The 12,461-nt window shown below is 38.4% G+C and overlaps 2 protein-coding genes across 3 annotated transcripts; both read left to right on the top strand.

Annotated features, from left to right (window-relative positions):
• Positions 1–790: 790 nt before the first annotated feature.
• LOC131784439 (uncharacterized) lies at positions 791–1,459 on the top strand. The gene has a single exon (XM_066168913.1). It carries the CDS (start codon positions 791–793, stop codon positions 1,457–1,459), a length of 669 nt encoding a protein of 222 aa, XP_066025010.1.
• Positions 1,460–1,963: 504 nt separating this feature from the next.
• Positions 1,964–9,083, top strand: LOC136281684 (carcinoembryonic antigen-related cell adhesion molecule 1-like). Of its 2 annotated transcripts, XM_066168457.1 has the most exons (4): positions 1,964–2,079; positions 3,700–4,047; positions 6,951–7,205; positions 7,768–9,083. In XM_066168457.1, exons 1-4 carry the CDS (start codon positions 2,013–2,015, stop codon positions 7,788–7,790), a joined length of 693 nt encoding a protein of 230 aa, XP_066024554.1. In that variant the 5' UTR covers positions 1,964–2,012; the 3' UTR covers positions 7,791–9,083. The 2 variants fall into 2 exon arrangements, with proteins under 2 accessions (XP_066024554.1, XP_066024553.1); XM_066168456.1 differs by lacking the exon at positions 7,768–9,083 and having other exon boundaries at positions 6,951–7,755.
• Positions 9,084–12,461: the final 3,378 nt, after the last annotated feature.

The raw sequence follows: 12,461 nt of genomic DNA on the forward strand, positions 1-12,461 counted from the left end.
CACACTAATGGAAGTGGAAGCAAGGCCAGATGTAAGAACCCAGCTGGCGTGGTGGTGAGGGAGGAGGAGCTTTACGTTTGCGAACAAGGGAATGGTACCTTTAGAGTGGTAAACATCAGATCGCTTTTCTTCAATGCTTCCAGGATTGGCCAAGAAGATACAGACGCCGCGGAAAGCCAAAGTGAGGAAGAGGATTTTGCCATAAGACAAATTCGCAAAGTGTCCGTGCATAATCTTTCCCTTATTCCAGAAGAAAATGTACCTGATTTGGTATCGCCTTTTGCCATATGTGGAGCCATAAAGAATAAATTTGAACTTTATGTATGAGATTTTCGTCTTAGCAAGGTTTTTACGATTACCAATGTTATGGAGGAGGAAATCAACTACATCGGGGAGTTAAAGGAACTGCTATCATTTGACAGCTCTACCCTATTAATTTTGTTAGCCTTAACTTGCGACGAGCAGCACTTATTATGGGTGAAATGGGTCAAATGTTCATGTATGTCAAGTACGCGGAGGATTGAAGACTAAAACAATTTCAAATATTCCAGGCCCAACAGGAATTGCAATTACAGAAAGTGGGACAGTGTTTGTATCTTCTAGCAAAGAACACTCACTCTTTAGCTTGAAGGAAGGAGACTTATTTAGAGGAATTGAGTACATACATTAAGTCAGTGGAGGTAGCGTAGGCCACTGCGATGGTATCAAAAGCCGACGGAATATGCCAACTTCTCTGTGCGCCTTCAGAAACACTGTTTTTAATTGTGACACCGGCAACAAATGAGTAAGGATGCTGATGTCAGCAAAGGCCCTTATCCCTCTGCAAAAAAGGTTTGCGTTTCTCACTCGCCACGAACATAAAGCTCTAGAGAGGACAGGCAAACAGAACCCAAATGATCCCGACTTGACAATACCTCGAGCTACAAGACAGTCGTTCCTCATTGTGCTAGAATCACTTACCAGTCCTGCTAACACACTGACAGAGATTGGACATGAACATCTTCTTGATAGAATCTGTTTTGAAAGTATGACAACATTGAGTGTGGAATGCTTTTTTAAAGGAATGAGTGCAGACCACGACATGCCCACCGCGGCTGACTACGCTTTCAGAAGGGCTCGTTGCGTCCAACACGACATGCTTCGCATTTACCAGAAGGACTTTTCATATTTCATCGGGCCCAATTCATTTTATCCGGAGAAAATAATCAAGGGTGAGCCTCCGAATATTAAGAGACGACCAAGTAAGCAGTCGCAAATCAGCGAGGGAACAGGAAGTAAAGAGCAGGACAAAAGGCGAGAAGCCGTAATGCGAGAGTTTGTCGGAGAATATGGAAAAGGTGTACGACAGGAAAACGTTCGTTCAAAAACGAAAGAGTTAACTGGCACACTTCCATATGCCCTCAGCATGCGTGAAGGAAGGAGACTTATTTTTCTTAGAGATGACATGGTTCGAAGATAAACGAAGAAGCTGATACCAAGAAGGGAATCTTAGGTAAAATTACCCTCTAAAAAATTGATTCGATTTGATTTTCCCGCACTTCTAGCTATGGACTGACTGAGTTTGCGCGTCTGCACTGCGTAATTATTTCCCTTGTGATCCACTTGACTTCCGTTTCAGGCCCAAGGAATAGGGCCCTTGGAAAAGAATCCAGCTTCATTACGCGCGCGTGATCGATGTCGGTCCCATTGAGTCACGCTCATTCGACATATTCGTAAGTTTCACGCGTAGTTTAATCTGAATGGAACGTTTCTCCGAAAGGAAAGTTTCTACGATTCATGCAAATGTTCCAAGTGTATAGGTTAGATCGAGTTTCCTTCCATAAATTGCACCATCCGCCATGCTGTTTAGGCAATTTTGCCGACTACGGCCGACAATTTCACGATGGTGATCGTGACACTCGGTCCCAGTCTCAAAACGAAGACGGGCCTTCTCTTCTATCCCTTCAAGGGACTTCCGTAAAACTTACTAGGCACAACCTTCCTCATTGAAGCATCAGCTAAGGTCTGATAAGATGGTGTCTTTCCGTGATTATGAAATTTACTTACTCTTTCTTCTGCTAGTAAAGTTTCACGGGTCAGGTAATTGTGAAATTTATTCTCCTGCAAAGGATGTTACAGTGTTTTTTACCAAGTACTATTTTAAGCTTAGAAACCGAAAACGCCGACCCTTAATTTCTGAACGTGATGTTTGTCAAATGATTGTTGTATTTTAACTTTAAGATATGATGTTGGGATTTCAATGACGTGATAAATGAAGTCTGAATAACTATGTAACGATAGAAATCAAGAACAGAGGATTTTATGCTTCAAGTGTAACAATACCATACGTTCAGGATATAACATCAACATGGAAACTTAGAAGTGCAATATAATCTTGATCAGTGTGAGTCGTGTTCTTAGCCATGAGAAAAGTTACTGCTTTGTCAGTTGGCTTTCCAATTCATTAACAAGATGGCTATGGAAACCCAGGAAAGAGTTATCCATCACTCATTATAGGGAAGAGTTGTTAACAATTTCTCCACTCATTATTGGTTCAAAAAATGACCTCAGCAAGAATAATTACTGTTAGCTAAGTTGAATGTGATTTTTTCTCCAGGTAGCAATCATGTAAAGAAATTACATAATGCACTTGGTTGGATAATTGAGCTTTTCTTTGCTCAATTACCAACTTGTGTGAATTGTCTATTGAATTGACCAGTTTTTAGCTTTATACACATTTGGTTGTGGTATCCCACAGTGTTAGCCATGGACTTCTTATTTTTGTTTTATATTTAGAAAAAGGTAAAGTTTTACTAAGACCAAAGTTTTTGAAATGTGTGTGTATACATGTCCGCTTATAATATACATACTGAGATTTACTCCAAGCTAAATTTGAAAAAAAAATTGATTTGTAATGAACTGCACAAATTCTGATAGGTTACATGGGTTTCCTCACAAGTGAGAAATGAGCATCTAACCAATCACAAGTCATAGATGAAATTTTTGAGCAGTAAAAATAATAGTATGGGATTTTTTGCCTTTGTGGTGTGGGGGCTTGCCAAAGTGAATGAAAGTGAATGTCAGCAATGTTTGCTGGGTGTATACAGCTGTAGAATCATGACTTCAAGGTTAAAAACAAGAAGTCAGCTGTTGGTGTGAACAAGGTAAATTCATTTATGAAGATAACGTCAGAGAAATAAAGCTGGATTTCATGAAAATTGGTGAAAATCTCTCTGATTTCACCTTATGTAAACTGATCACAATCTTTGTCAAAATCTTTGCTTGATCAATTCCTGACATTCAAAATCTGAGGAACTAAAGTACAATCATCTCCAAAATGGCACAAAAGACTTAAAAGACTTCTACTTTCCATTTTCCACCTTGATAAGTTCTTCCTCAAAAAATATCTTCATGCATACTACTGACTTAAAAATTTTGGAAATTCACCACAGTACACAGTTTGGAAAATTAAAGAAAGTGGAACTGTCAAAAATTATTATCAAAAGACACAAATAGTTGCACAATACTGTTATTGAACTTTATTTTTGTGCAAATGAAAGTATATTTCGAGCTGAATGACATCAGTGAATACCAATGTAGGGCATATTTACACTTATTGTTGTTACTGCTTACACCAAAAGTTTCTCCGTGGTGGACTTTGTTTAAGCTTTTCTTCCTAAATGATATCCTTACAATATTGTTTATGGTTGTCTATTTTAGGGGGTACGAATGTGTATTTCACCCAGGAACCTTCTAATCCAAGCTACTTTAACATTGGTAGTGATGCCAACCTGGTGTGGGACTACGCTGATCCACATAATGAGATTCAGTTCATTCTCTATAGTGTGGTGGTAGATAATAAATTTGCCAAATTGATACTTAATGACAGTCAAGGTGTCAGAGAAAATCCTAACATTCCTTCACTTTACAAAGGAAGAGTTGAAATTAAAGGAAGAGCTACCCTGGTTATCAAGAACATCAACCCCAGAGACAATAGCAAATTTAAATGTGAAATGCGGACAGGCTCAGCAGGGACAGTTGAAAGTGCAATTCAGCTTATTGTGGCAGGTACATATTACAAACATAACCATTAATAATAAAAAAAAATCAAATGCATTCAATTCATGTCTCTCATATTTCTGAGATCTGGAGAAAGTAAACAATAGCATAAATTTTTGCAAAACATTTATATGCAGGGCTGAAAGTAGTAAGCTAACCCAACTTTTGGGAACAATATTGGTACTTTTACTCGACATGTGATACAACACTCCTAAAAGGAGGAAGTAAACTCTACCATTTACTATGTTGTTTCTCATTGGTAAGAAATCAAAGAGTAATTGCTTTAGGGCCTGCTCACATGGAGGTGGGAGACCCCGGGTAGGTGAGGTAACCTGCCTAGGTGGGTAACCCGCCTGTCCATATAATTTCTTATTTTATTTTGATCACGTTTACGTGATAGGTGGGGATGCCTCTGCTCAAATTTTTTAATTGCCAGTGCAACAACAACCTAAAGAAACCTCACCCCAGCACCCCGGGGTTGTAAGATTGCATGTAAACGCGTTTATTTTTCAAGGCGGCGGGTTACCTCAACTACCTGGGGTCCCCCACCTTCATATAAACAGGCCTTTATTCTTCTGGCACTAACTACTGGGTTGCTCTGTTATGCATAGATAACTATTATTAATATGAATACTGAGAATTTCTCTTAGCAAAGCTATCAATTAAAAATGGTTAGTCAAAACTAGAAACAATCCGACTAGTTCTATGATTTTGCTAAATCAGTGAAGGAGAATATTACATGACCAATCACAGGCAGTATGTGAAATTAATTTGGTGTGAAAAAAATGGCATTGCTTTTCAAGCCTTTTAAAGGGACTTGCCAAAGGGAATGAAAGATGGCTTCACGCCTTTCTCTGCTTTCTGAGGATTATGATCTTCAAGGTTTACAGATGTAAATTTAGTCAACAGAACAGTGACTTCCTCAAGTAAGTTCTGAGATTAAGGAGCAAGTCGAGACTAATGGATTTGATTTATGTGCTGCAGCAAAATTTTTAAAGTTATGCATGGAAGCAACAAACCAACAAAGTCTATGATCCAAGCTCTCTATGCTCTTTGAAAGACGTTGAGCATGCAAACAGAGAATAATTCAATGATGATCAACTTGGCCAGGTAGGAATGCTGCTCCTAGCAGACTGTTAGTCATGGATGTCAGTTCAACAGCTCTAATTTTATTGCTGACTTTGGTTGCTCCACTGAGAAACTGGCTGAGTTCCGCAAAGAGCTCCAAGGGACTAAAAGTGTTCCATTTCAATTTAGAGTATGAAACATTTTTGAGCTTATGCAACCTAAACTTTTCAAGAAATTTTCGTGTATAAAACAGACTCTTTAATCTTCTCTCTGAGTGTTTTAACTTTCATTTTCGAACACAGTATCTTAGATGTCCTAACAACCTTAAGAACATAGAAACAAGTGTGATATTAAGTATGCAACTTCTTGGTCATTTAACTGTGCTTCAAAATTGAAAACATTTGTGATATCTCAACGCTCAAAAAAAACCTATTTAAAAACCTTTGCACGAATTGAGTCCGACTGCACATCGAGAGCAGGTCTCAGTTCTTGAATAAAAAACATTTCATAAAGTTGGCAGTCAAATTTAATCGTACTCTTCTTTAAACATCGTCTATCGGTCGTGAGCACGGTTTTAATGGTCAGCGATTTGAAGCATTTGATTTATAAGGTTGAAACTAAATACAAATGTTACGCGCGACATTTCAGGAAATGCTGCTTTCATAAGAGCAGTTTTGCTTCGTTCGTACTTTTTATTCGCGCATAGCGTTATGTGATAATGATAATGATCGTCATGACAAATGGTTAAACTACCAAAAATTCACAAAGCCAAGAGACCGAAACCAACACAAAGCCTGAGACCGAATACCACAATTACTACAAATACTACGAATACTCCCCTTCGTTTGAGTTGTAGCAGCTTTTCCGTGGCTTTTCGGCTTAAACGGTCTGTTGGGTCTTTATTCAGGAGTTTGTACGGTCCGGTCTCGATCAGTGTTGACATCTTAGAGTGGTAGCCTTTGTCTGCAGGTAGGGTCATGATGGAATTGTCCTGTTTGAGACTTTTTGGCGCATTTCGCATTTCCGTTGTGATGTTAGGCTTGAGTGGTACGGCCTTTTGGAGTACGTTGTTGACGGTTCTTCGGACTGAATCGGCTTGTTCCGCGTCGAGTGGTCTGATGGCTGTTTCTACCGCTGCGATTATTTCTGTGGATTCAGAGTCAGCGCCAACGCACTCTACGATTGTTATTCGAGTATTGTCGATTCATTTATTTTCATTTGTTAATGAAGTCGGCTTTCCTTCCCAGTAAAGGGCTATTGTGTTTATATGATAAACAAAATAATACATGGTTACTTGTAGATATGGAATTTCTCTTCTCGTGTTCAACTCGAAGAGAAATTCCATATCTACGCCCGCCCACGTATTAGTCTCTATTTATTTTATTGTAATTGGGTAAATTTTAACACTCAGTCCGCGTAAAATTTGCTACGCCATATGAGGAATGATATATAGAGAATTATACATGGGCGCACGTAGATATGAAATTTCTCTTCGAGAATTTAACTCGATAGCTCACGAGTGAGCGCAGCGAACAGGTGAGATGTCGCATTTTTCTCCTTCTAGAAAAGTTTGAACCTCACTGTCTGTCAGCGATAAGGATTGTTCAGTGTTTTAACCTTCACAATCCGAGAACGTTCCGACAAACTACCTTGTATTGAGAATCGTGAAGGCTTTGCCGATCATTCATCAAATTGACCGAGTGGCGCCAAAGGCGAGTGACGTGTCAGCAGCTGATTAGCTATATCAACACACTTTTTCACGCGTGTTGTTACGGCTTTTCTCAGGGCCGGAAATCCCTGTATAACACCGCAGTTTATGTAATAAAATATCTTTTACCTTTCAGAGGCACCACTTATAAACATCTCTTTAGGGGGAAATTATTACATTGAAGGATCCCCTGTCATCATAACCTGTGAAGCTTCTGGGAAACCACTGCCGGATGTAGCATGGGTTAGAAATGGAGAACTGGAAAGTTCAGGGAAGAAAGCTGCGATTTTAAAGTTTGATAATATAAACAGAACAGATGCAGGACAATATACATGTCGAGCCAATAACTCAGTGGAAGTCACTTCCATTAACACAACAATTGTAGTTCACTGTAAGTATCATAACCTTAATTTCTATTTCTGAGTTTACTTTATTTACAGTGTGAATCCTGTTATTGGGGCCAGTTACCCAAAACTGATGAGTCTGTTCAAAGTTGTAAGGAAACAGAATTCCACCTCAAATCCTTTTCAGCTTTGTATGCATCAGCCTGGCAAGTATTGGTTGGGACAATTGAATATAGGAGGAATAATTTTTCACATTATTTTGCTTTGGAGGGCGCGACAATTTTCTCACCAAGTGATTGCTTCAGTTGAACTGTTTTTAACTCAGAAAATGGCTTAAAGCATTCAAAAATTCACTCTGTTTGCCTAGCGCACAAGGCTAGCACATATTCCTATTCAGTGTGAGGTCTCTGGTTGGGGCTTAATGGAAAGCTGAGAATTGGTCAAGATCCTCATTGTCAGCGGAGAAATTGCACTTTTTTTAACTGGTAGTTGTGAAAATGGGCTGAAATTAAAACTGCATGCCCAAGGTTTGCGCTCATATTTGTATGTGTGGCGTTCGAAGAGATATACTATTTGAGGGCTAGAATCCATTTTATATTTAATTTTTAGTAGGCCTTGCCACCTTATACTGAATACTCGACTGCCAAATGACACAAAAGTGACGGACTCTACTATGGAGTGATTACAACCTTCACTCTTTGTTTTCATCGAAAGACAGGGAAAGGAAAGACAAATGCTGGGCCCGTGTAACTGATGTCCATGACTTTCTGGTTTGGGAGGTGGGAGGTTGTGTGACCTGCAAGCACTATGCCGCCCCGCTCTGTGAGATACTTAATGAATAAGCTGCCAGTAATCGGATCCTTGTGTTTGCGCTTAGATTTCTGGGATCGCCACGGGGCAAACATTGCAACTCATTGGAAGGAATTGTATGGCGAAAGGTAGTTCCAATGTCCAAAAAAGATTTTAGAGAGAGATTATCGCTTTTTCGCCGCTCCTTTATCAGAAATGGATTAAGGTTATGCTGATACAGGGGAAGAATAAGTTTTTGTTTGAAAAACCATGTAATGTATCGCAAAATATACTGATTAACTTGTCTCCATGCGCAAGGTTTATTGTGAATTTGACATCGCGTAATGGTCTCGGAATTTAGAAAAACTAACCATATTAATCGCCAAAGAATAACTCAACTATACCGTGTCAGTTTTTTGTGCGTGAGTTAAGTCTATTTCTAGCTTGGCTTAGTAATACAAAAGAGCGCTATGAAAGCTACCTTGAGGCAGCAGGAGATTGAAATGGCGTGCTTCAGCATTAAATATTATTGTTGTACATTAAAGTGCGAAAATACCAACACTGCTTCTTTGTTGTGATCAATGAGAACGAATCAGCGTTGATAATTGGCTCAAAACTTAACCCTTTCTTCTGTGACGATGAGTGATACAAGTTGGTCTCTTAAGGAGCGATGCACAACTGATGATGTGTCCACAGTTTCTGCCGGAGTTCTCGTGGTCTTGCTTTTCCTGACAAGATCCTTCAGGGAGTGCGAGAAGGAAAATTACAGCTCAAAGACCTTTGGATTTTTCTCAAACAAACTATCACTTGAACTGGGGATTTCCTCATTTTTTTTTTTTTTTTTTCATCGCTTATTTAATCCTTTCAGTGAGCATAAGCTTGGTAAAAATAATTTCCATCTCCGCTGACAACGACTTCTCTCCTTTAAGTAAGTATATTTTCAAACGTAATTTGTTTATCAAATACGTTTGCAAGTATAAAATAGGCCGTACATGTATAAATACAACTGAAAAGACTTAAAAGACTTATTTCCTAGCGATTTCTGGGTAATTTTGTAATACTTTGAGACCATTACGCGGTGACGATTTCACAATAGACCTTACGCAAGAAGAGAAGTTTTAAAAATAACATATTTCGGGTTAATTCCAGCAAAAACTTTAACTTCCAAGGTAACAACATTATCTTTATCTATGTATGATAAAACTACTGCGAAAAAGCCATAATCTCTCGCAAAAATCGCTTATTTTGGACGTCCAAACAACCTTTCGCCATACGTTCCTTCATAGCGAGTAACAATATTTGCCCCGTCGCGATCCCATAAATCTGTGCGCAAACGCAAGGAACTGATTACTGGCAACTCATTCATTGTTTCCGCGTTTGCATATGCGCAGGCATTCGACCTCTGTTGTTAGGAGCAGGTAAAAAGCAAGCACGAACGTTATGCTAATCTCTAGATTTTGAACTCACCCGTCAAAATTACACCAGACATGTTTTCTTGGAGTATACTACATATATAAAACATTTCCTGTAAGAAAAAAAAAGCAAACAAAAACAACGTAAATGTCCAGAAATGCCGTTTCGCTCAAGCCAATTGCAACGAGATCGCAGCGTAAGGATTTGTTGCTCCCATCAATCACATTTTGGCTTTAGGGTTGCACTTGTGCAAGTACAAATCTATTGTTACTGACGTTCTGTGACAACCTTTTTAACAAGCCATATTCAATATCTGCCTCTTTCCAAGAGAAAGTGAGTTAAAACAGTAATTTCCACTACTGCCTCTTGATTTTTGTAGAGAGATATCAGACCTGCTTCTATTTTCAAGTCCAGGAATGGTCTTATATCTATCGATGTAAGGGAATGCATGTACTTGCATACTTTGAGCCATGTCATCGTACGCGTAAATTTGACATTAATATTGATACATAATCTACAGACATAATCAAGATTATTATAGGAAATCATATTTCTTAATTAGAAATGCTGAGCTTTGGAACTTGTTACTATCTAGTATAAAAACAATCCACTATTTTCCCTCTTTTAAGACCAGCCTAAACAATATTTATCTCTCAAAACGAAAAACTCATAATCCTCCTGGCTGCTATTGATATATGTTTTTAGTACAATTGCCTGGGTGATTATAGAGATGCATGCACTCTGATTGGTAGAAGAGTGCGTCATATCTCGCTTTCATCAATTTGCGTGAGGTAATTATAGCAGGAGCACCAAATATTAAAATGGCTCCCTTACATTTTGTTAATGTCACGCTGCAAGGGACAAATGGGAAAGGAGAAAATTAAATTCTGAAGAGTGGGAAAGATGCTAATAAACTTGGCGTGATACTTTCCAAAAGAAAGATATGAAGTTTTTGCTGATGGAGTGAAATGAATCTGTTAAATTCGAGTGGAAACTGGCTTATCTTTATACAAGTAATCCATACTATTGTAACATAATTTACAAAACACATTTACAACATGTCAATTTATTTCCTTACTGTATGTTAGTGGTATAGGGGGTTAGATAGCAATTTGAACGGCAGTTCTGTTTCTTTCTCCTTTTGCAGCCCGAAAACTTTCGCTCCAGTTGTTATTCAACCCCTACATCACTAGCATACATTAAAATAAATTACATTATATACATTAATATATATATATATATATATGTATATATATATATATATATTTATATAATATATGTGTGTGTGTGTGTATATACATATATATATATATATATATATATATATATTATACGGCTTAGGCATGTGGCCATTATAATGGTGCTCTGATTGGCTAAGAACAACATCAGAGCAAGGTATTATACAGCGGTAATGCCCACTGGCTGAATGTGTAAATTAGAGCACATATTTAGTCCGGAAGCCAAGACCCCATAAGTAGGGTCTCATACAATGATCGGGTCAGAAGAGGTTTGTAGAGAACAACCGACAGGAAATCGCACAGGTTTCCTAAGTGTCAAAAATGTAGCATTCATATTTAAGAATTGATCTAAAGTGAAAGTTTAAACGTACATCAAACACAACGAATGTCGATTGCTGCAACTTCAAATTGTAGGCAACAAAACTAGAACTCAACGGTTAAATAAAACATGCTGGACTAAATAATTCGACCCATACCTTGTTTTTTGGATTGACAATATAATTTCCCTATTGTCTTGGTACTGGAGAGGCAGGACCTCTGATTTTCACTTCGAGGCCGATGGATGTTCCCCTTCGCTAACGCACATCTCCTTTTATGAAGTCGTTCAGTATTGCTCAAAGACCACGTGGACTTGCAGCCAGTCGTTCAAAAAGAGGGGGGCACTAAAGATTTCCGCTTTGACGAATTTGCATGTCGTTGAAAATAGAAACTAAACGTTGCCCTTCCTAGAAATGAAAGTTATGAGCTGTTTTATCTTAGTATTCAAGCCTATGTTGCTTAATCTGGCAACTAGTGTAAACAGGTGTTTATTAATTTCCGGATTTTTTTTTTATTTCTGGAGTGAAATTTCACGATTACTTGTCTTGAAGTCCTTAAATTACGATTATTTATCGCAAATGGCATCTCTTCCGATTAATAGTCTCAAGGCATCTTCCATTACCATTAATGATTTTCAGTGAACTTCATTTCTGTCCAAAAAGAGTGTTTACCAACTACATTTTCTTTGTTTTCCGCGCTTCCACCAAGTATAGTGTGGGCTTACGATGTCGTGAGAGAGGCGAGTAGCACGTCTTCTCAGTGAGAATGAACACAAATACACGTACATTAATTTCGGACAGGTTTCAATTAAATTAAAGTTTATCCAAAAAAATTAAAACAAACAGCCAAATAGGTCAATGTAGGACAAATTCTTCCCAATAACAGCTTCTTGTGAAGGTGGACGTTTGCTTACGAGCAAGTAACAGATGAAACCGGCGGCGGTGAAGGATGCCAAAGATGGAACATGATAAAATTAATTCATTTTTGGGTAACTTGCATTCCCCTCCATTTGTTGTCTTGGCCATGCAGAATTGAAATTTTCTACGCACAATCTTTTAAAAAAAGAGCAATGTTTCATTGATATCCTTACCCCGAAGATTTTTGGTAATATGTAATCCTAAAGAAAGTGCGTTGCATTTACATCAGCGAAGGAGACAGAAATATTCGAGTCGCGGCTAAATTTCTCCATGCTGCCAGACTTTCCAAAACTAATGTGTTTTCAAAATTTTTCTTCAAGAGCAAAAGGGAAAATGATCTATCCAAATGGAAAAACCATTTTCGATTTTTTATTGAGACGTTTTTATGACTACTACGCGTGATCAAAGTAGTGACTATTGCCATCGAGTGAGTTTCCCGAAAACGAGTAAGTAACAATAGAATATACTTCGGAGCCAATCAGCACACAAAGACGACCAAAGTTCGGACTTTGCGGACAGTACCATGTTTTGCCGATAGTTCGACACACCGGAAGTCGAATCGTGCATTAACATACCGGAAGTGGAGGGTGGAAAGCAATATGTGAAAATGAGTAGCATGAAATGAGAA

The sequence above is a fragment of the Pocillopora verrucosa genome, chromosome 6, assembly GCF_036669915.1.
Source record: "Pocillopora verrucosa isolate sample1 chromosome 6, ASM3666991v2, whole genome shotgun sequence".
NCBI lineage: Eukaryota > Metazoa > Cnidaria > Anthozoa > Scleractinia > Pocilloporidae > Pocillopora > Pocillopora verrucosa.